This window comes from Grampus griseus (genome assembly GCF_964374135.1).
Source record: "Grampus griseus genome assembly, chromosome: 14".
NCBI lineage: Eukaryota > Metazoa > Chordata > Mammalia > Artiodactyla > Delphinidae > Grampus > Grampus griseus.
Genome location: NC_139008.1, coordinates 22,824,857 through 22,849,632, shown reverse-complemented (window position 1 = coordinate 22,849,632; position 24,776 = coordinate 22,824,857). Strand labels below are relative to the sequence as shown.

Here is a 24,776-nt window from a genome sequence, read left to right as displayed (position 1 = left end):
CAGTCTTTTATTCTGATATTGCTGCTATTACTGCCATCGGCATCCTTATTATTGCCGTTGGTTCATCACTCCAAACACTAGTCTCTGGCATCAGCGCTCAGTGCTGTTGTGAAGTCAGGTCCCTTCTTCCCACCTGCCAGATAACAACATGGTCCAGTTCTGAGTCAATGCTTGTTCCCCCAGCACAGCTGGAGAAAAGTGACACCAGGTGGCTCTCAGCAGTGTTTATCGGTCAACATCCATAAGTGCCTTCTCCCTTTGCCTGCTTCTACTAGTCCCAAGTTTTTACTCCACTCCTCTGACTTGGCGTGATACCACTTGGCAGATGGAGGAGGCATTCACTGAGAATAGTCAGGCGATCAAGAGTGGGGAGGGAATCCTCCAGCTTCCTGATACCAACAAACATATTTGCATCTGCTCGTATGGAAGAAGTATTTATCCCGCTACCCACACAGCTCAGCCCTGCATCTGTGCTTTGGTGCCGTCCTTTCGCTATACCAGGATCCTGCTCTATAACTCACCTCTCCAACATCTTTAACTTCTCTACTGGCTTTTCCCTCTAAGCATCCTCTAGTCAGTCATCTTGGGGAAAACCTCTCCCTTGACCCCTGTCATCTAGCTCTTGTCTATCCCTCGTACCCTCTCTAGCCAAGCTTCTGGAAAGAACTCGTGTTCTCACCACTGTCATTCCCATTCCCTTATCAACCCATGAGCTCCTACTTCATGGCTCCAGTGAAATCATTCTCATGCATGAATCATCATATCTACCAGTGCTGGGAGTTATTTTAACTGCTAGACCAGGCATGACCCCAGGCACTGTTCTAAACACCAACAGTTACTCTCCCTACATTCATTCTACAATTCCTATAGATCCTACCGGCTCAACGTCTCCTGTAACCCCCAGCTCCTCAGCCCCTAGTTCTCATGGCCCTAACCACTCCCTGTTTGGATTGCTGCTGTAGCTTTTTAGTTGGGGAAGGCTTCCTTCCAGACTGTCTTCTACAGGAACCTCTCTCAAATTCAAATCTGATCACATCATGCCATGACCTACAATGATTTTTACAGCTTTCATGGTAAACATAAACTTCTTAGCTTAACACCTAAGCCCTTTAATGATTTGGTCTCTGTCTCTTTTTTTTAGATTCATCGCCTACCATTTGTCCAAATCATCCTAATGGCTAACATTTATTGAGCTGCCCTTTATGTGCCAGGCACTGTGCTAGGTGCTTGCTTTTCTTCTTGTTTAAACCTCTCAGTAACTTGGTGGTTTAAACAGATAAGGCAATTGAGGCATAGAGAGCTTTGGAAACTTGTCCAAAGTAAGTGGTAGAACCGGACTGCAACTCGTGTGTGACACTCAAGTTCAAGCCCTTAAGCGACATAGCAGTGTGCCTAAAGTGTAGACCTGGAGCTCCCACATCACAATATCCCAGATACTTGCTAAAGTGCAGATTCCTGTGGTGTGATGATTCACCCCACTCCTTGGGGGTGAGTCCCTAAGCTCTGCATTTTAAATACACTCTCTAGGCAAGGGACAAGGCATAGTATCACTCTCCTGTGCTGTGTACCTTTAACCATAAGAAACTATTCCTCCAGCACACCACACTGTTCCATTCCTCCGCACCTTTGCACAAGCTTTGCCTCTTACTGGAACATCTCTGCCTTCTCATCTTCATCTTTCAAGACTCAGCCCAAGTGGCCCCTCTTCTGGAAAGCCTTCTGTTATTCTTCACGCTGATTTTGAAGCCCCTCCTTGGTGCTTCCTGAGTGCAGCCCTCTACGGCATCACTTTCACATCTTATAACCACTGGCTCTTACTGTCCATCCCCTCACCAGGACACAAGCTCTTCTTCCTTCTTCATCTGTCCCCCCAGCACCTTGTACATCCCCTTGCCGTAGTATATGCTGGCTAAGTGTTCGTTAGATTCACTTCCAGCCTCCATCTTCCTGGTTCATCCCTTTCCAATAGGCCACTGTTGGTGAACACTGTATTTTAATTGCTGTTTCATTTAGGAACATGTTCAGCTGCAAATCACAGAAAACCCAACTAATAGTGGCCTGAGCAATAAAGACATTTCATCACCTCACGTGCCTGGAGCATGGTGGCGGGGAGGTTCCAATTTGAGCACAAGGGCTCTGTTCCCCCAACAGGGTTATAGGTTCTTTCTGCTCTGCCTCTTCCATAATGTTGCCTTTGTTGTATAAAATGAACAACTATGTTTACTTGTTCTTAGATTAATGTTCGTTTAAAATGCATATAACATTAAATTCCCCTAACCAATTACAGGTTCTCCCTGCTACCCAAAAGTAGAGAGTTCCTGTGAAAACTTTCATAAGCCAAAATGGCATAAAGCAAAGAAATGATTACCTTAGGACACATCTTGCTAAAGGATGCACAGAATAAATCGAGAAAAAGTACAGATGTTCACAGACAGTTCAAAACTGTGATGGCATGATGCTGAGATGCTGAGTGTAGTTCCAGGGGAAGGAGCTTGGCAGTGCCACTCCACTGCTCAGAATACACACTTCCTCTGTAACAGTTTGCTGCAAAAAAAACCGCTGATCGCTCTTTTCACTTTTCACCTTTTCTGTTAAAGCAAAAATGCCCTTTGGATTTCTCTTGGTTAGCGAAAACAGGTACTATTATAGGTCTTTTGTAAAAGTGAAGTGCGTAAAGCAAACTTTCGAAAAGTGGGGGACACCTGGAATCCAGTTTACAAGCTTAGGTAACGAAAAGATTGTAAACATTTGGAAATTTAATATACCTGATTTTCTTAAGAATTTCTAGTGCCAAACCAGCAAATTTTTCTTCAGTACTCTTTACAAACTTAATAAATTCATGCAAAATTATATGGCTTTCAATGTAAAAAGCATCAGTCTGTAATCAATTATATGTTTTAAATTGAAATCGCAAGGTGACAGTGACAAATTCTCAAATATGCCAGATTCTCTTAAATCTTACAGAGGCTTGAAATAAAAAACACATCAGATTGTCCTGAGGCAAATGTATTTTCCCATACTTCTACATAATCATATAACTGTATATCTTTTGTGGTTGTAGGATGAAAAAGTTTGTATATTTTCCATCAAATTTCTCATTGGGAAAAATATAAATGGCAAATAAATCATAATTAAAGAAATATAAATAAAAGTAAAGTATCATTTTAAATATGTATGAGATCAGTTAAACCCTAGAGAAACAGGCAGACTTACTATTTGGAGTGTGAATTATTATAAACCTTTTGGAGGAAAATTTGGCAATTTGGCCCAAATTTTAAATTATTTTTTTCTTTGAAAGAACAATTCCACATCTAAGAGTTAATCCTACAAAAGTACCTCCTTTCTGATCAATGATGTATGTATAAAGATGCTTACAACAGCATTGTTTGTAATAATGAAAAATTGGAAGCAACCTAAAAGCCCACTAAGAGTACACTGGTTAAATAAATGAAGCACATCATATAGTAGCAGCATTGAACGAGCTCCATGATTCAGCACCTAGAATGGATTCTGGCATATAGTGGACTCTCAATAAATATGGATGAATGAGTTGATAAAGAGTCAAAAGTAACTTGCTGTAGTGTTTGTTTTGTTCATTCATTCATTACTTCATTCATTCAGCTTCTGACTTCCCTAGCGGTCCAAGTGTGATTAAGACTCCACACTTCCAATGCAGGGGACGTGGGTTTGATCCCTGGTCGGGCAACTAAGATCCCACCTGCTGTGCAGGCAAAAAATTTAAATTAAAAAAAAAAAAAAGTACATTCATTCAGCTCCATATTCTTTGGGAATGTGATGGTGAGCACAAACAGACCCAGGTACATCCACATCCCACCCCCCCAAAAAAAACACAGTCTTTTAGAAGAGATACTCATTAATTTTTACAAATTTCAAATAAGGGTAAGACTTAATATGAGTTATGCAGAATAAGGACACAGTGTTATCAAGTTCTATGCTTGGGTGATTTGAGCTGGTCTTGGAGAACTAAAGTGAAGGAATGTATTTGTGAATTATATACAAATGTTAGTAAATGCACTGAAAAAGTTGTGGTTGAATCTATGCCAGTTCCAGCAATGGTTATGGGTTGTAATGGGATTAGGTATGACTTAGATTCTACATAAGCCATCTCCGTATTATTTGGAATTTTTCTCATAATAAGCATGTATTGCTTTTGTAATCAAAGCTATAAATGTATATGTATCTTAAATCCAAACGAATAGTTTTCACACCGTGTTGGTGATTCTCAGTGTGTTGGGGGAAGAAGGTGAATTTACATTTTTGCTTGAGAGGAAAGAATAAAGTGGTAGAGCTAGAGTTGCTGCGGTGGGCAGAATTCTCAGATGGCCCCCAAGATTCCTGCCGCTAGTGCACATAGCTCCCAGTTATCCAATCAGAAACTAATTTAGGCACTGCTGTCAAAGGATTTTTCAGATGTAATTAAAGTGTGTAATCAGATGACTTTATTATTTTTTTTCTAATTGAATCTGTAGGTTTTTTGTTTATTTGTTTTGTTTTTTGGCCACACTGCACAGCTTGTGGGATCTTAATTCCCCGACCAGGGATCAAACCCAGGACCCCAGCATTGGAAGCTCACAGTCCTAACCACTGGACTACCAGGGAATTCCCTCAATTGTCTTTAAGAAGATTATTGTAGATGGGCCTGACCTAATCAGGTGAGCCCTTAAACGAAGTCAGAGAGGTTCAAGCAGAAGAGACTACTGTTGCTTTGAAGTAGCAAATATCCAAGAGTGAGCTGCCTGGACCTGAGGGCGGCCAGCCTCTTGGTGCTGAGAGCAGTCCCCATAACAACCCAAAAGAAAATGTGGACTTCAGAGCTACATCCACAAGAAACTGAATCGCACCAACAATCAGTGAACTTGGAAGAGGACCTCAGCCGTCAGATGAGATCACAGCCATGGCCAACACGATTTCAGCCTGATGAGACCCTGACCCATACCCAGACTCCTGACCCTTGGGAATTGTGAGATAATAAATTTGTGTTAAGTTGCTAAGTTTGTGATAATTTGTTACATAGCACTAGAAACCTATTCTAGCTAGTATTGGGAATCAAAATTGCTTAAAACCTGCATCCTGACATACTAGTCCCCAACCTGATACCTAGGAATTGAAAAAAAAGTTGAGAATTGCTCTACCACCTGATAAGGAACGAGGTAATGGAATAAAACTTGCCTCCAGTACAAATGCATCAACCCCATCTCACCCAGAAACTTTGTTTTCCCTCATCACTGCAAAGCAACTATACAATTGCCTTTGAAACGTTGACCTTTCCGGAAATATTTTTACCAGTCTTTCTCTTAGGAGTGTAACCAATATAGTCATGGGCATTTTCTTTCTGTCTCTCAGCAATAGTTGTTGTTACGCTGTAGAACTTATGTGGAATATTCTTTGCATTAAGCTCCCCAGCAGGTTGACAGTGATCAGTCTTGAAACCTGGCAATTGTTCTCCAACTCACTGCATGTTAGAACCAGCTGGAGGACTTAAAATATTGATTCCCAGCCTCTTGCCCCAGACCTATTGAATCAAAATTTCTGGGGTCGGGCCAAGACATTAGCATTTTCAAAAATCTCCCGGGTAATTATAATGTACAGCCAAGATGGAAACTTACTGGAGCTTACAGTAGAACCTCTCCAATTTTAATTGCATGCAGGTTACCTGGGGGTCTCGTTAAAATGCAGATTCAGATTCAGCAGATCTGGGGTGGGGCTTGAGATGTTGCATTTCTAACTCCCCAGGGATGCTGATGCTGCTGGTCCGTGGGCAATGCTTCGACTAGCAAGGGTTTACGGGATTGCTTTTCCAGCCGTATACCCCAATCTGGCAGCCTTAACTTCACGCCCATCCCCACGTCTGCCTGAGATGGCTCATCTTGCCTCTGTCTCTTTTATTCTGCCCCCCTATACGTAACATTCTCCTCTTCTTTTTCTCCCCTCTCCTTCCTGTATGCTATTGGTGTCTTCCCTTAGCCACCCTCCTCATTTTCTTCCTCTTTTTATCCCTTGTAGTTATAATTTGGTGGGCAAGATCTAAATCTACCTTCTTGGGAAGAGTCTCAAACTCTTACATAAAGCCTGGAGTCTTTCATGCAAGAGAAGAATCATCTCTTACCCATTTTAAATAAACACCCTGTAATGGCTAATTGTTTTTTCATTTTTGAAAACCACCAACCAAAATAAAATTTAAGGAGATTTTATTCAGAGGAAAGGGAATTATCCACAAGCTGTAATGAAGTATGGAATTGAGGGGTTTTTTTCCCCCCCACTCCCTTCAGAGTATGAAGCTGAGCTGCCTCCCTTTCCAGAAGGATATAAAGCCAAACAAGAAGCTGTTGTTACTGTGAGTATCACCCGGGCCCCAACCTAACTGAAAGGTTCTTACACGAAAACAGCACTGATGACTGGTGAGCATCAGACACTGTCATGAATCAGGGAGGGGGAAAGGAAAGGCACTGGAACCAGAACCAGAACCAGAACCAGGGCCAGTCATACCTCTGCTGCTAATGATGTGACTTAAAGGGCATCACGCAACCACTTTGAGCCTCAGTTTCTGCATCTGTTAAATGGAGCAGATAATCCTTGACTAACTCACAGGGCCTTTGTAGGGCTCAAATGAGATCCTAGATGAGGAAGGCCTTTGCAGTGGATTCAACATCATGTCCACGTTGGGGACAGTTTTGCAGATGGAGCAGATTTCTTTTTGCATAGCTGGGTGGGCTAAGACTGTACTAAGGAAGGAGAGAGGGCCAAGGACAAGGCAGCCAGGAAGGGAGGCCCTAAGGCAGTATGCTTGGAGTAAAATAGGGACTTAATGGAGTTTAAAATAAAAAGGTAAGGCTCTGAGAAATGAAGAGACTTGAGCAGGGTCACAGGGATGAGACAAAAACCTAAGTCATTAGACTTCAATATGTCACTGCAGCTGCCTCCATTAGAGATTCTGTGTCTAAGAACTTCCTTGGCTTGTGATTGTTCCTTTTTCATAGCATCCTGTTCTTGCTTTATGAATGCAATGCTTTCTCAAATTTCTCTGCAGATACTAATTACAGTTCTCTCCCCTGAATTATTTTTGCTTCTTCAGGGTCAGTTGTTCTTTATAGATCTTGATCTTTGTCTTTTATGCTGTTTATGTTCTTCATCTATGTAGAAAGTTTTGATTATTTATTCAAAATTTAAAATGCAAGCCTGAGTGGATATTTCTACATAGTTGGTATAGTTTTCTTCTACTGTCATACATGTTGGTTTGTTTTCTGGATGGGTCTCTTCCATGAATAGAAACACTGACTGGGAGCTCATGGGGAGTGATTGTCCACTGGAGGACTTTTCTTCAGGGTCAGCAGACAGGGACTCCCTATTTTGGGACTGGGCTGGGAGCCTCCACATCAATGTTGAGGTTTTTTTTTTCTCTTGACTGCCAAAATGGCACCCTGCGTAGTTCTACTCCTTCCCAGGCTGTTTGTTTAATTTGTTTACAGAAGATTCATTGGAAAGGAGGGAGAGCAGGTTATAAAAGGCTGCTGTGAATGCCAAAGGGGGCAGAAGCAGGAGGAGGGAGGATGGGGCAGCAGGCCACGGGGTCTCCAGCCAGATTTTCACTTAACCTCTCCCGTGTATTGTTTCCTTTCTCATTCCCACACTGTGACGAACTGAACCTCTGAAGCCCTTTGGAATTCTGGTGGGAACGTGGACTCTCGTCTTCTGGGGGCAGTTTCCTCCTGTGGATTCTGACCTGCCACTCCTCCTCTCATCTGACAACAGGCTTTATTCTGTTTCTTTTGTAAATTTATTTATTTATTTATTTTTGGCTGCATTGGGTCTTCGTTGCTGTGCCCAGGCTTTCTCTAGTTGCGGCAAGCGGTGTCTACTCTTTGCTGTGGTGCGCGGGCTTCTCATTGCGGTGGCTTCTCTTGTTGCGGAGGACGGGCTCTAGGCATGCGGGCTTCAGTAGTTGTGGCACACGGGCTCAGTAGTTGTGGCACGTGGGCTCAGTAGTTGTGGCTGGCAGGCTCTAGAGCACAGGCTCAGTAGTTGTGGCGCATGGACTTAGTTGATCCGTGGCATGTGGGATCTTCCTGGACCAGGGCTCGAGCCCATGTGCCCTGCATTGGCAGGTGGATTCTTAACCGCTGCGCCACCAGGGAAGCCCTATTCTGTTTCTTTTGGAAATGTCTGGAGATCTCTCATCCATTGACAGCCCTCCCAGTCTTTGTTATGGGTTTGTTTCTTGGTTGTCCTTTATAGGTGTCTTGGGAGAGAAGAGAAAGATTTGTGCTCAGTATGCCCCCTTGAACCTAAAGTCTGACACAGACTTTTATTTTTGTTATATTATAAAAGAAAATACAATGATTTAAACTACATGAATTGATTTCCCTCCCCACCGCCACCCCAGGCATCACCATCAGATGAAAGGGTTCTCTACGGCTTCAACACGGAACACCTTTACCCAGCTGCTCCTTTAGCCGTGGTCCCACAAGTATCCTGTCCTCAAGTTAAACGGGAAACAATCGACCCAGAAACATGTACGTAAGGAAGTGCAATCTCAGCTCTGTAGTTCAGGACTTGTGACATTGCAGAACCATGGGGTGGGGACAGGGTGGACAGATAGACCTCAGGGAGACCACGTAATAAGAAAGAATGTGTTCTTGTTTAATTTTTATTTTTAAGAGAAGTAGCCTTTATTCCACTGATGTATCTTTTTTTTGAATTTTATTTATTTTTTTATACAGCAGGTTCCTATTAGTTATCTATTTTATACATACTAGTGTATATATGTCAATCCCAATCTCCCACTTCATCCCACCCGCCCGCCCGCTTTCCCCCCTCGGGGTCCACTGATGTATCTTTAAGGTTGAAAAGGAAGAAAGACACTTAAGTTCTTAAGTTCTTAAGTTCTACATTACATACAAAGGGGGAAAATGTAAAGAGTAAAAGAAAATGTCATGCTGTCTTGCTTTGTGTGTGGAAGCCAGAGATGCAGGCGTCCTCATCTTCCTCCCTGAGTCCCTGTTCCTCGCCCTCCCTGGTGCCAGGCCCTCTCCCGCTGGTTTGTTCTGCTCCCTCCACTAGTGGGCTTTGGGCTTTGGTAACCACTATTACTGTGCCCTTAGGTCCTTGTACCCCCGCCCCGTTCCCCTCTGACCTCAGTTCCTACCACACTCCCCTTGCGTATTTCCCTCCAGCTACACCGGCCTCCTGGCTGTGCCTGTGGCCCTGGCCCCGTGTGGGACCCCGTCTACAGCCCCACCAGACTACAGAGGCTCAGAGGGATATTTTAAGTTTCGTCGGTAATCAGCCCAACTCAGCAGTCTAGAGTAAAATATAACATTTATGGTCATGTTGATTAATGGAGAATACCTTTTTTTGTTCGGAAGCAAATGTTTCTCCCAAATTAACTTGAGCCATTTTGGATTTTTGGTGGGAATTTTTTGTTTGTTTTAGGTTCCCCTAAAGAATATTTGGAAACATTCATCTTTCCAGTTCTGCTTCCTGGAATGGCTAGCCTGCTTCACCAAGCAAAGAAAGAAAAATGTTTTGAGGTCAGTTGTTTTGTTTCTTTATTTCTAAATGCTCAATAATGCATTTTTATCAGGTGGTAGCTCATTATCTTAGTACCGTCAAGTGGCTGTTTTCAAAATGATCCCTTTGGGAGGGAAAGCCTTGTTTCAGTCGCTTATCCAACTCCGGCCGGGACATCTAGTTGTGCACACACACGCACTGCCATCTGTCTGGCCGCCTGGCTCTGGGGAGGTTTTCTGCCTCGCTTGGCCTCCCTGCCTGCCCTTCTCCTGGGCAATTGGCATCTGCCAGGTGTCTTGGGTCTTCCTGCTCCCGTTATGACATGCACAGATTATAGCTCTCCTGCCCTCTTATCCAGCTCCGGATCGACCATCCCACCTCGGGGCTCCCCCTACTCCACTTCATGCCAAATGCCACGAATGTACTTGCTTTAGGAGAGGCCTGGCCCATGGTGAGTGCTCGGTGACTGCAGCTAGTTATCTGTATCGAGTTCCAGTCCTGGCGCACCGCCATGTAAATACCCCAGAGGCTCCCTCTTTTCTGCAGTTGGCAGTGTACGTCGGGTGTGTGTCTTCCCTGCACAGTACTAGAATTTTGGATGACCTATACGCAGAGAGTAAAATAGCAACAGCATTTCACGTTGACCAAGTGCTTGCTCTGCTGGGTGCTTTGCTTAGGGCTTTATCATCACTCCCAACAGTTCTGTGAGGTTCCTCTTGATTCATATTGTCTGCATTTTGCAGATGAGAAAACGGACGAAGGGATAGATTCAGAAAGGTGATCAAGGGTGAATGGCAGAGCTAGGATTCAAATCCAAATTAAATGATTCAAAATGATATTTTAAAAAGTTGGCTGTAACTACAGTGCAAACCCCAATTTGTTTGACCCACGTCTTTAAAACATTCACAGATAATGGTGTCACCTGCTTGGTTGCCCTTCAGGACAGGATCTCTCTGTGAGAATAGGATACTGTCCTGATGCTTTTATATACCGAAGAGACAACGTTTTCACGTGCTCTAGCAAACACTCAACTTTCCTTTCGTGCTGGCTTGACGTTATACTGACCCTCCTGTCTCTTAGTCACCCCACTTTATACCTCCCCCTAATTCACTGCCACTGGTCCATTCAGCATAACATTCCTTCTGACAGGCCTCACCGTGACAGTTGTGTCTTTAGTAGAAGCAGAAACGAATTATGAGACGTTGATCTGGAACCAGGCAGCACGCTTGTGGAGGAGGTGTTTAGGGTACGCTGCTGGGCCCCGGTACACTGTTTGAGAACCGTGGATCCACATAAGGAGTCCAAGACCCCTCGGCCTGGCTTTCACGGCCCTCTGCAGTCTTTTCCCTCCTTCCTTAGAAGGACATCTCTCTCTGTTCTCCTTCCTGGGTGATACCCTCCAGCAGATAGAACCACTTGGAGGTCCCTGTACCTGCCCCACACTTCACGGCTTCTGTGCATATGTTCCTTCATTTTTTTTTTTTTTTTTGAGAAAAAAATCCTTGAGTTCTTCTTCTCTGCATATTTAAGTTCTATTTGTTTTTTCAAACTCAGCTCTGTGGCTTCTCTTTCAGGCCTACTGTTCCCAAACTGGAAGCAATTGAACCCAGCCCTCAGATTTCAGAGTATCTCATCTATTCCTCTTCTAGTGGAAAATTAAGACATCCTTGACCCACAAATACACTTCATTTTATACATGTCTGTCTCCCCCAGTATTTTAAGTTCCTTGAGGACAGATTCTCTGATTTATTTTTGTATCTCTATTCAGTGCCTAGTATATCCTACCCAGTACCTAGCCCCTGGTGAATACATAGTTGGCCCTCAATAAATGAGTGCACAGTTGGACGTCAGGGGAGCACCTCTACTACTATGTCCTTGACCAAAACCCAGCTTTCTTCTATCTGGGAAGGCTGTTCTCTTGGGCTCATCCCTGGAGGGACGCCATGAAGGGGGGTGAGAGAAGAAGACATCCATATATTTCGTGAGTTAGTCAATGTAAGAGAGCAGTGGGTGGCAAATTCCACTGCCTAACCCTCCTTATATATTAATTATGCAATTAACTAGTAAATTGGGCTTTGGTTTATGGCATATTGATTAAGAACACATCTCTGGATGTGTTCTCAGGGTTACCTGGTTTTGACATCTCCCTCCACCCCAGCTGGCTGTATAGCCTTGGGCAAGTTATCTCGTCTTTCTGAGCCACCATCTTTTCCTTATGTGTAAAATGAAGATGATCATAGCACCTGCTCATGGTGTTACTGAACCAGGGACTGAACCAGGGTCATTTGCCTGATGCACAGCAAACCAAATACTAAGACACTGAGGTTTGCAGCAGAGAAGGGGTTTATTCACCAGGCAGCCAAGTGAGGAGATGGGAGAACAAGTCTCAGGTCCACATTCCCGAAGGCAAGGGGCTTGGGATATTTATGGGTGAAGAGTATACCGTCAGAGGTCCAGGGGAAGGTGATTGGAGGCAGGAAAAGGGTGAGGTGATCACTGCTCTGCACAAGTATATCTGAATTACATGCTTCTTTCTTCATGGGATACATGTTCAGAAAATAGAGGTGCTAGCATGATCTGAGGGTGGAGTTTTTGGCTCTCTGACGTCACAAGGTCATTCATGGGACAACTATGTAGGCCCAGTTTTAGGGTCGGTGGTCCCAACCAGTTTTAGCCTGCTTGAACTGGACAAGAGCTGACTCCAAGTTTCTGAAAAACAGCTTAAGTCACCGTTACTATAGCAACCCATACGTCAGAGGTGTTATCTATAGGAGGCGGTTACGGAGTCTTGTGATGTATTATCTAGGCTACATGAAGCTTGGAGGATATGCAATTTGCAAAAATAATTAAGGCATCCTTGATCAGTGAAAGCAGGTTATAAGCACAGGGGCTTTTAACAAGCAGTTCCCTTATCTGCTCAAGACAAGCTCAAGAATTTCTGTTAGCCACCAGTTTTGGTTAACCCTATGGGGCACAGTTTCAATGGGATTATCATGCTGATGAAATGAGGTGGCCCATACAAAGTACTTAGGGCAGTCCCTGGAATGTAGGAAGAACTCAGTAAATGTTAACTTATTATTATTATTTTGTTAACTTATTATTGATCATTAGTATTACTGGGCTGCAGGTTCTCCCCAGGTAGGGTGGGTTACACCCATTACCTGAGTGGGCTTGCTCTTGTTCCTTGGCTACCCAGAGGCCTTATTCAGCACTTGGTCCCAGCTCCCCCCCAAGCATCTGATTACACAAGGACTTCATGAAGAAGGTTTATTTTGCTGATACTTTCATAGAGAGGTGGGAAGAGGGCTTTGTTGGCATCTATCAAGCAATACTTCATTAATCCTCTCTAGAACCACGTCTGTCCTCTCCAGGCACCTCCTCCCACACAGCCTCTCCAGACCCCTTTTGGGTCCTGAACAATTCAGCTCTGGCTCTCAGCCTGCATAGCCCACTCAGCAAAGAAAAGTGCAGCATTCGGCTTACCCTTCCTTCCTCAAAATGCATTTCAACCGCTATTCATAGCTTTTGGTGGGTGGGAGTGGTGGTAGGGGGCTTCACACCTCTCACCCCAACAGAGGCAGAATTGCAAGGTTTTCTTCATATTGCTCTGGCAGAAATTCTTAGTTTTGAGACACAGGCCTGGTGAATTCAAATCTGGGAAACCTTAATCCTACTATATTCTCCTGACATTCTGGTACAGACCAGTTGTCCAGATTGAACCAGAAAAAAACACAATGATCAGATCCCCATTTTCATTAACATGAGAAGCTGCTCTGCTGAAGGGGCTATAAACAGAAAAAGCTGGTAAAATGAATGCCAGCAATTCAGGTACTGACTGTCCATCCAGGTCATGGTGGTCCCCTCACTTGTGGTTTGACTGCTGCTATCATAATAGTTAGTGATCGTATTAATGGTCAGAGAAGCTATCTCACTGGTTAGTTGTCTACTGTGTGTCATCACTGGTCAAATTGCTTTATACGCATCATCACATTTCACCCTTACAATCAACCTCTAAGCCAGATCCCCTTTTCCATCAACCGCTTTTTACAGAGGAGGTCCCTGGAACTCAGAGAAGTCGAGCATTACCTAAGATCACTCAGCTAGTGAGCAATGGAGCAGGTCTTCAGCCAAGGTCCAGATGCTCCGAGAGCCTGTGCTTTCATCCCTCTCAAAAAATGGGGCTTGGAGGCTGTCCTCTGAATAGCTCCAGGAAATACAAATTTTTTAAATTTGTGGTTCTTTCCTGGAGAACAGATTGCTACTTGCCTTAAGTTATAAAATCTAAACTGCTTCTATTCTTGTGTATTTTTCATTTGCTTGTTTGGCTTCCCCTGACGACTTAATTCTTGTCCCCCATTTGTAACTGAGCTTCCCCTCCTCTGTGTGGTGTTAAACAGGGCAAGGCGTGGCCATATGGAATGGTAGTGAGGCTGGGGACCAGAGAGCAGAGCCCTTGGCCTGACCCTGTATGTATCAGATGGCCTTGCCTCTCTGGCTTCAGGTCCTGCTGCTAAATGAGAGAGACCAGACAATTCTGCAAGTCATATTTCAGGGGTCTTTGTTTTTAATCCTGCTGTTGGCCAAAGTATATTCAGTGTACCCTGCCTTTTATTAGCTTGATCAAAGGATGGAACGCAGTGATTAAACAATGAAATAAATGAGCACAATGGAATAACCTTTGTTTGGATATGTGTGAGAATATCTGCAAACATATTAAGCCACCCAAGTTCAGTTCCTTTCAACAAACATTTATTAAGCCCTACTATGTGCTGATCATGGGGCCAGGCCCTGGGGACCCAGAGAGGACAAGTCTGGCCCTGTCCTCAAGGAAACCACAGATGAGTAGCAAAGCCCTCGGTAGCTGAAGGATAAAGGTAGCTTTTATTTTCTTCCCCTTTGTTCTCTTTTGCTCCTCCAAAAGAAGAATGAATATGGAGAAACAGCGAGCGTGGATCTGGTGCTAGACATTCACTTCTAGACCTTAAGGCAGTTATATTCACTTGTGCAGCCTTTATTCTAATTTATTCAACTGTTATTCTTCTAATTTATACAAAAATCAGCTAAAAGGACAGTAATTAAGATTTTACATTGAGGGTTGCATGTCTAATTTTTGCCCATAAATAATTTTGTAACGAGGGGGGCTAGAAACAGTTTCCAGCCTCCAGGCAATGATAAAACGCTTTTAAAGAATCAGAGAAATTTCTATTTGTATTAGAGAGTAATGAGGCATCCTTGTGCCAACTCATACTTCATCTTTGACATCCCATGGATGAGCTGCCACTGGGACTAAATGAAAACAGATGAAACCTCAAATGCTGCAGGTGCTTGAATGGAGCATTAGACTTTCAATGCTATAATGAATGATCAAAGGATGTAAAAAAAGTGGGTTCCTAAAACTGATAACTTGCAAGAATTGATAAACTTTACAGGCAGCTAGACACCTAGTGTGACCACTTCCTTGCAGTGTGACCCTATGTAATCTGTGAGTAATCCTCAACTACTAAAGGGATGACAGAGGTGCTCTCGTTACCAGGAGGATGACTCACTGAAGGGTGCTCACAAGCACCGTTGAATGTTACCTTCCTGCCCCACCTTCTCTTCAGTCTTTACCTGGAAGTTCAGTATTTGAACGCTTCAAATAGGCAAGATGGGTGAATTATCATTACTTCTTTCCATGCCAATCCTGATTCAGGATTTTAGGATTTCTTAATTAAATTTGATTCCCTCCCCACCTCCCCCCCTCCCCCGACATCACGTAGTCTTTTGGGGGTTATTTTTGCTGGCTTAAAAATTACATTATTGCCATCTCAACATTTGTCAGACCCAAGTGGAGCTCCTCTTATCCAGATCTGCACAACAGATTTGCATTTTCTTGATTCAGCTCTTCCTCACATCCTGTCATTGGGAATAGATGCTTAAACTGAATGATAACCAGCCTCCAGCCGAAATTGCATAACGGGAGCATTCTTATCTGTCACCCACAATTGAATGTGCATCCAAATGGCTCTTGAACAGCAGCATAATTCATTGTTAATTAGGGCCATTCAAATTATATCTTGAAACGGCATTTGTATTAGGTCACTTAAGAATAATTGCTGATTTGTATTTTGCCCTTAAAATGCTGACTTCTAGTTATTTTTTCGTGCTTTCCTCATTTTCTGTTTTGTCCTGTGATATTGTTCCAGCAATACCTGGAACATAGTAGGGACCCACTAATAGTTGTGGGATGAATAAATAAATATGATTCTGCAAAAGTCAGAGCCTACTTTTAAGATCATAATTAAGTTACAGGAGCACATAGCTGTTACATGCAAGAGGTCATTTACTAACTGTACCTGCACTGTCTGGATTTATTACTTCCGGAGGTAGGTAGACCATGGGGAGGCTGTCCAGATCTGTCGGGTCCCCTGGAGCTAGAGCTGAGGAAGGAACAAATCGTCTAAAATTGAAGGAGCCTCACAGCCAGTGGAGAGCCAGAGAGTTGAAAAAGAGGCTGGAATTCAAGAATAGTAGTTTCTAGCACATTTAGAGCCCGTACTTTGTGCCAGACACTGTTTTAAGCACTTTAGCTGCGGAAACTCATTTAACGCTCCCAACAGTCTTCTGACGTGGGTGCTATTCTTGCCGTCTTACAGATGAGGGCTGTGCGGCACCAGGGTTAATCAACAAGCCAAGTACATAACTAGTGAGTGGCAGAGCCAAGAGTCAAACGAGCAGCCTGTTTCCTGAGTCTAGGAATTTGACCACTGGACCATGCTGACGGCAGGTCTAATGGCTTTCAAAAGCAGAGGCTAGATTTGGATAGGAAAGATGATCTGGGGACTTCCCTGGTGGTCCAGTGGCAAAAACTCCGTACTCCCAATGCAGGGGACCCAGGTTTGATCCCTGGTCAGGGAACAAGATCCTGCATTATGCAACTTAAGATCCTACATGCCACAACTAAGACCTGGCGCAGCCAAATGAATAAATAAATATTAAAAAAGAAAAAAAAGAAATGATCTGGAGGCACTAGAGAAGAGGACTAAGATGCTAGGCAGGCCTGGGGCAGACACCTCCTGGGGCAGAGCCTTTCATTAGATTGTCCTGTGAGCACCAGGACACCTCAAGGAAAACCAGAGAGGCGATGCCTAATGACTAGGTCATAAAGCATTTGGTCAGTTACTCATACAGCTGGTGTGTGTGTGTGTGTGTGTGTGTGTGTGTGTGTGTGTGTGTGTGTGTGTGTGTGTGTGTGTGTGTGTGTGTGTGTGTGTGTGTGTGTGTGTGTGTGTGTGTGTGTGTGTGTGTGTGTGTGAATGAGGAGGTCTATGGCACATGTTCCAGTGGTTCAGAATCTGGCCTATGGAATCAGACAGACTCTGCCTGGGACAGAGTGTGCGAGCTTGATGATTTTGATTTCGATTCATAATAACCCAATTTTGTATATATGCCATTTTAGATATTATGAATTAGACTGATGAATTTCATAACCAAATAGTTTGCTTGTCATTAGATATTTAAATCTTTCAAATGCTCAGAATAAAATTCAGATTATTTAATAACCAGATATTCCTCTATTCCTTAATTTTTAGAGAATACAATTAGAGGACTAAACCATAAATGTATAATTTCCATGAGTTATGTCAGCCTTAGAAGTAAATGAAGACCCTGCTCATTTCATGATACGAATTCAGCAAGTGAAATAGATTTCTTTAATCTTTTCCCAGAAGGTTGTTTTCAACTATGTGTAAAAAGGTCATAGAGAAAATTTAAGTGGCATCTGTAGGGCATTACACTGACCACCTATAAATAAAGTCGATGAGCCTCTTAGTTTTACTGTGAAATTAGCTGGGTGCTAGCAGTGGTTTATATGTTGTTAAACAGCTATACTCTGTGAAAGGTAATGACTGGAAATGGTTAGTTTGTACAAATAGCTGGTAGAAGGATATCTGTGGGCCGATAATAGATATTGTACAGGCATTTCCTGAATGTAGATAATAGTATCCAAATTGTTAGCCAATAAATGAAAAATCACATGTAAGTTGGGGGAGAGATGACACTTTTGGAGCCTTTGCTCTCCTATATTATATTTCAGTATTTCAGTAGTATTTGAAAATTTTAAAATACTAATGACTTATTTTTGTAATCAGAAAAAATAGAAGTTATAAATAAATAACAATTTCCAACCCATCTATTTGACCTTGCTGCCCTGTCTAGGTGATTTTCTTTGTCTCCTTCATGGTCACTGGCACACTGTGTAAACCACCTCATCTCCAACTTTTTACCATTCATTCTCTTTAATGTGTGACCCTCTGTCACCAACAATGCTCTGGTTCAACTCTTTTCAAGTTTCCTTAATGACCCAGTACCGCCAAATTCAGTGGCCTCTTCCAGGGACAAAGCAGAAAGGTGGCCAACAGAGCAGGAGCGGAGTGAGCGAACGAGACGGGAGGTGAGGGCGGCAAGGTCGCTCTGCGCAGCCGTATCGTGTAGGCCAGTGAGGAGTGTGGGGTTTATTTTGAGAGCAATGGGAATTCATCAGAGCGATGGCTCTCAAGCCTGGTGGGCCCACTCTCCCTTTATCATCATATATTATAGTGCCCTTCTTACCTATCCTGAAATGAAAGGCTTAGTCCTGCTACCTATTTATCAGTTACCTGATTGATGTATTGTTGACAGTAAACCACCTGAAAACTTCATGGCTGAAAGAAACAATGATTTATTATTTCTTTTTGCCAGTGAGACTTGGCGGTTCTTCTGTCAGTCTCACCTCGACTCACCCATGTGGCTGCTTTCAGCTGGTGTCGAGGCTGCACCGGGAGGTCCAGGCTGCCCTCAGTCACCTGTCTGGGGCCTCAGTGCTGGCTCTTGGCTCTTCAGCTCCTCTCTGCCTGGCTCTCGTCCTCCAGCTGACCAGACCAGCTCCTTCACAGCCTGCTGTTTTCAGGGCAGCTTTCCAAAAGGCCGAAGGCAGAAGTGTAGGGCCGGAGCTCTGGAACTCCAGCATCACTTCCATTGCATTGCATTGCTCAAAACAGCTCACAAGGCCAGCAACTCAACAAAGCAACTCAACAGTGAGCAAGAAATGGACTCCATGTAGAAGAAGTAGCAGAGTCACATTGCTAAGGGGCACGGACCCAGGAGGCATGATCAATTAGGGGCCACTATCATCGTAATCTATCCATACAATAATTTCAAATATATGTATATAGTGGCCATTTATATTATAGTGGGCTATAATATAAATGAGAAAGAAAATAAAAATCATTTGTAATATAGGTAACATGTATTTCCTTTTTCAAAGCTCAAATAAAACTACACTAGAAGGTATTATGAGGTGGTCACTTGCTTGCACCTATGCATAGACTCACAATGAACACAACAGCTACAAAAGGCAGAGTCACATGTGTTATGTCAGTCACTCAAATCCTGTAAGTGATATTGTCCTTGGTGATATGATTTTCTGAAATGGTGAGAAACTGAGGTTCTGAATAAAACATGGTACAATTTTCTCTTAATATACATGATAGTTGCTCTTCTGGAAAAATCAATGTATATTAAAACCATGCAGAAAGACTTTGTGTTTATATATTAAATGGAGCTAAGTTTTAGATTCAGATCATTGTAAACAGTTTTTTACCTAATAAACATCCAGTGAGATATTTGAAAATACTTAGGCTTCAGGCAGGTTTTTGTTTTGTTTTGTTTTGCTTTGTTTTGTTTTACACAGGACTCATAATCGCAGGGCATAGAATATCTCTGGTTCAGAAGTCTAAATTGGGTCTGCAGGACTGTGTTCCTTCTGGAGGACCTAGGAGAGGATCTATCTATTTGCCTTTTTCCATTTCTAGAGGCTGCACATTCCTAGGCTCATAGCCCTCGTCTATCTTCAAAGCCAGCGATAGTATCACTCTGACCTCTGCTCCCATCATCACATCTTGTCTGACTCTTACCCTCCTTCCTCCCTTGTAAGAACTATTGTGATTACATTGGTCCCACCTGGATAAGCTTCCCATCTCATGATCCTTAATTTAATCACATCTGCAAAGTTCTTTTGCTGTGTAAGGTAACATTCACAGCTTTTGGGGATTAGGACCTGGACATCTTTGTGGGGTAATTATTCAACCTACTGCACCCAGGACATCAGCACTGTTTATTTTAAGGGAAAAACATTCAAAGGGCTGCAGGGCCAAGTAGCTAATGAAACAGGCATGGAATAACAATAAAGAGACACCAGGGAGTGGTTGGGCCTTGTGGCCACCACAGAAGCTCACGCACTACAGGGGCAGCTGCTACGTTTCTCATTTCCTACTGATCGTCACCATGCAGAACATGGGCTCAGTGTGGCCATACCTCCTGAGTTTTCAATAGAAGCCCCCAATTCATATTTTACCATGAACTGTCCTGATTAATTTTTAAAATACTTTTGACAGTTAATTTTCTTTCTTTCTTTTTTTTAAAATTTATTTATTTTGGGCTTCCCTGATGGCGCAGTGGTTAAGAATCCGCCTATCAATGCAGGGGACACGTGTTCGATCCCTGATCTGGGAAGATCCCACATGCTGCAGAGCAACTAAGCCCACGTGCCACAACTACTGAGCCTGCGCTCTAGAGCCCGTGAGCCACAACTACTGAGCCCATGTGCCACAACTGCTGAAGCCCGTGTGCCTAGAACGCATGCTTGGCACGCAGGCTCAGTAGTTGTGGCGTGGGGGCTTAGTTGCTGGCAGGCAGATTCTTAACCACTGTGCCACCAGGGAAGACCAACAGTTAATTTTCAAAAAGATTAAACACAGCGTGCCAAACAGAGCACATTTGTAAGCTAGATCTCACCAACTGGTGATCTCTGGTTTGTACTCTTAAGTTCTCCTATGAGTTCCTGGTCTGCATTTCTTCACTATTTGCTGACTGTCCACCCTGCCCATCAGGACATACTGATCCCCCCTGCCACCAGACCACATCCTTAGGAACATAACTACTACCATTTATGAGGTGTCTCCTTTATGCCAGGTTCTGTGATGCTCAACATTTGTTTACAAGGTCTCACTGATTTTCAAGATCAGCCTTGTGCTATAGGTGGTGTTCTTATCATTCTTTAAATGTGGAAACTGCAGACTAGAAAGAATGAACAACTTTACTTGCACACACAGGTTGCTGAGCTAGTTAGAGACAGAGCCAGGATGCCAACCTGTCCTTCTGACTTTAAGGCTCAGCCCTTAACCACTCCAGGAAATCAACTCTTGACCCAAATGATGGAGGCTGCAGCCCACCCCTGCCCCTGCAGGCTGTTTGCAGTGCCCTTGCTGGCCCCTGCTGGCTCCTGCCCTCCCACCCAGACTGAACTGCGTTAGCTCAGTCTGGATCCAGACCCTGAGCCTGCCTCACCTGCCCTTTGGATCTGGAATCTGTTCTTGAGATCTCTTGCTTTTAAACCCCACTCCTTTAAAGGACTCTTGACCTTTGCCCATTTTAAAAAAGAGGTAAGAATGGAATGATTATTATACAAGTAATACTTGCTTTGTATAGAAAAATTAGAAACTACCAATAAGAAAAACAAAGTCAAACAACCAAAAACCCCACATCCGTCATAATTCTAGCCCTGTTAATGTTAAATATCTTGGTAGGCTTTTTAAAATTCACATATACTCATACTTCTATATTTAGTACATACTAATGTATTTTTTTTAACATTATACTCACTGTTTGTAACTTGCACTTTCTACTTAGCAATATATCAGGAACATCTTTCCTTAATGCCACATATAACAACTCTGTGGACTTTCATAGTAGGGCTGCACCTTGATGCATTGAACCTATTGCCTGTTGTTGGGCATATAATTTTCTGATTTCTTGGTATTCTAAATGACACTTCATTGAAAATTATTGCTTATATTTCTTTATGCACTTGGGGACTCTAGTTGTGAGTATCCTCCTCTGTCTTCGGTCTGTCTCAGATAAGAAACCTTTCCCCACCATGCTTCCTGGATTCAGCTGCTAAATCTTGTTGATATGTGTCTTCGGTAATGATTTTTGATTCATCCATTCAGCAAATATTTTTGGACTCTGATTATGAAAGGAAGTATAACGTGGTAGTTAACAGCAAGGGTTGGGCTTCCCTGGTGGCGCAGTGGTTAAGAATCCACCTGCCAACGCAGGGGACACGAGTTCGAGCCCTGGTCTGGGAAGATCCCACATGCCATGGAGCAAGTAAGCCCGTGCGCCACGACTAGTGAGCCTGCGTGCCACAACTACTGAAGCCCGTGTACCTAGAGCCCATGCTCTGCAACAAGAGAAGCCACTGCAATGAGAAGCCCGCACACCGCAACGAAGAGTAGCCCCTACTCGCTGCAACAAGAGAAAGCCCGCATGCAGCAACGAAGACCCAACGCAGCCAAAAAAAAAAAAAAAAGAGCAAGGGCTATTTTAATATTATTTGATCCTTTATGCATAGGTATTATTTGATAAAATTTTTTAAAAATTTTAAGAGAAGGTATTAGAATCGATAAAGCTGGGTTGGAATCTCAGTTGGGCTACTTACTTGAATAACCTCCTATCACCGAGTCTCAGTTTTTCATGTGTGAAAGAGGGACCATAATGTCTACTTCACCAGCTTGTTCTGAGCATCAAGCTAGATCATGGGGGTAATACCTGGCACATAGCAAGTGCTCAATAAATAACTTGATACTGTTATGATTATTCTTTGGCCCTGTGGGAAGCACACGGAGAATAACAACAATGAATATCGCAGTGGTCCTGATCTCAGGCTCTCCATTTTCTATCTCCTATTGATCTCTGCCTTTTATTGACTTGACTCTTATCTATTAATCTGTTCTGCTTACTTGCAACATAGACAACAGGTTAGTATCCAGCCTGTAAGGAATTCCTATAAATCAATAAGAAAAAAGAGAACAACACAATAGAACTATGAAATAGAAAAACAAACAAAGGATAGTATCAGGAAGTTCACAAAAGGGGAGACCCAGAGAGCCAAGAGCAAATCAAAAGATGCTCAGTCTCGCTAATGTTGAAGGAAATAAAAATAAAACCATAGTGGTATCATGTCTCACAGATTAGCAAAAATATAAATGTTTCACAATATAAGAAATGGATGAAGCTGTGGAAAAGAGAACTTTCATGTACCAGTACATAATTGGTACCACCCTTCTGGAGAAAAAGTTAGCAGAACTTTCTAGTAAAATAGAAAATAAACATACTATTTGACTAGACATGTCTCTTCTAAGGTTGTACGCTGCTGCAAAAACTCTCAATAGTTGTACACAAAGAGCTCTGAAGAAGGACATTAAATGCAGTATTGTTTGAAATGGAAATGACCATAAGGTCCTTTGACAGGAGGATATATAAATAAAACTTTTTTTTGAACAGCTTTATTGAAGTACAATTTACATACCATAAAATCCACTATTTACAGAAGTGTCCATCATAGATGAATAGATAAACAAAATATGGTATATCCATACAATGTAATATTATTCAGCCTTAAATGGGAAGGAAATTCTGTCATATGTTACCACATGGATGAAACTTGAGGACATTATGCTGAGTGAAATAAGCCAGTCACCAAAAAAGACAAATATTGTATGATTCTGCTTATATGAGACACCTGGAGTAGTCAAATTCATAGGGACAGAAAGTGGAATGCTGGTTTCCAGGGCCTGGGGGAGGGGGGCATGGGAAGTTGTTGTTTAATGGGTGTGGAATTTGTTTTGCAAGATGAAAAGAATTCTGGAGATTGGTTACACAACAATGTGAAGGTACTTAACACTACTGAATTGCACACTAAAAAATGGTTAGGACGGTAAATTTTATGTTGTGTATATTTTGCCACACTTTTAAAAAATGATTTTTAAAAATCCACTCTTTTTAAGTGGAGCAAATTTAGAGTTGTGCACCACAACCTAATTTTAGAACATTCCCATCATCACAAAATATCTCTAGTGATCATTTGATGTTACTTCTCATTCCTACTCCTGCCCCCAGGCAACCACTGATCTATTTTTTTATCTCTATAGATTTACCTTTTCTGGACATTTCATGGGAATAGAATCACACACAATATAGTCTTTTGCATCTGGTTTATTTCACTTAGTACAGTGTTTCTGACGTTCATTTATGTTGTAGCAGGTAGCAGTACTTAATTCATTTTTATTGCTGAATAATGTTTTCATTGCATGGACTTTGTTTTGGGGTTGCTTCCAGTTTTTGGCTATTATGAATAAAGCTGCTGTGAACATTTGATTACAAGTCTTTGTGAGCATGTTTTCATTTCTCTTGGGTAGATACCTAAGAGTGGAGGAAACCAAGTTTTTAACCTGACCTTATTACATTTGATTGAATGTCATGATATTTAAATGGGTTCAGACAGCAGATCTCAGTTTTTCATTTTGGAATCTAGCACCTAAATAGGAAATATGGCTCAAAGTTAAGGGCTGTTTCATAATGACCTATCGTTACCAAGCAGTTACCATCTGTGTGATTAATCAATGGTGATTAATGGCAATCAAGAGTACTTCCTAAATGCCAGGCATTATTTCACATTGTGGTCTCATTTAATCATCACAGTAACACTTTGAATGGGCGATTTTACTGTCTCATTTTGTTGCTGAGGAAACCTGAGACTGAGAAGTTCACATGGCTCCTAAGAGGAAGAGCCTGGGTTTGAAGCAGGAGTCAGGCTTTGGAGCCTGGCACCCAGTTCTACTATGTCAATAAAGCTGCTAGTGCTGAAAAGCCTTCCCTTTGCAACTCTTGGAATTGCTGTCAGATCCAGTTTGTAAACCGTGCAAGAAAGTCTTATTATAGCTGTATAGTCATGCTTCTTTTCTTTCTTCTTTTTAACAAAAGCAACATTGATCACTTCATTCTCCAAACTTGGCTGGGAGTTGCTTTTGTTTCTAAAAATCAAAGTCATCCTCAAAAGACAAGGCTTTAAAAAGAAAGCCAGCAGGCTCTGACTTGAGGATAACCCCATGGTTGTCCTACAAAATAAAGGCAGTGGCTCTGTGATAGGATTTTCCTGCTCTACTCTAAAGCTTTGTTCTCTTGCCTTCAGGGGCATGGTTCTGTGCCGGGTGGCTATGGTAGCAGTCTTGACTGGCCACTTGATAGGGAGAATGTTACCATTTGGCCATAAATTGCGTTTCATTTTTTATACTCTGGCATCAGTTAACTTTTTGCTACATGACAAACTACCTCAAAAGCTAGTGTCTTAAAACAACAATTTATTTAGCTCACTGTTCTGCAAGTCAGCA

General features: G+C 42.6%; 1 protein-coding gene across 1 annotated transcript in view; it reads left to right on the top strand.

The window, feature by feature from the left end:
- IQCK (IQ motif containing K) overlaps positions 1–24,776 on the top strand; it is a 126,132-nt gene that overhangs the window by 3,133 nt on the left and 98,223 nt on the right. The window contains exons 2-4 of the mRNA XM_082670491.1: positions 6,291–6,355; positions 8,402–8,531; positions 9,451–9,548. Of these exons, the coding sequence (XP_082526617.1) occupies positions 6,291–6,355; positions 8,402–8,531; positions 9,451–9,548 (293 nt within the window). The remainder of the gene's footprint in view (positions 1–6,290; positions 6,356–8,401; positions 8,532–9,450; positions 9,549–24,776) is intronic.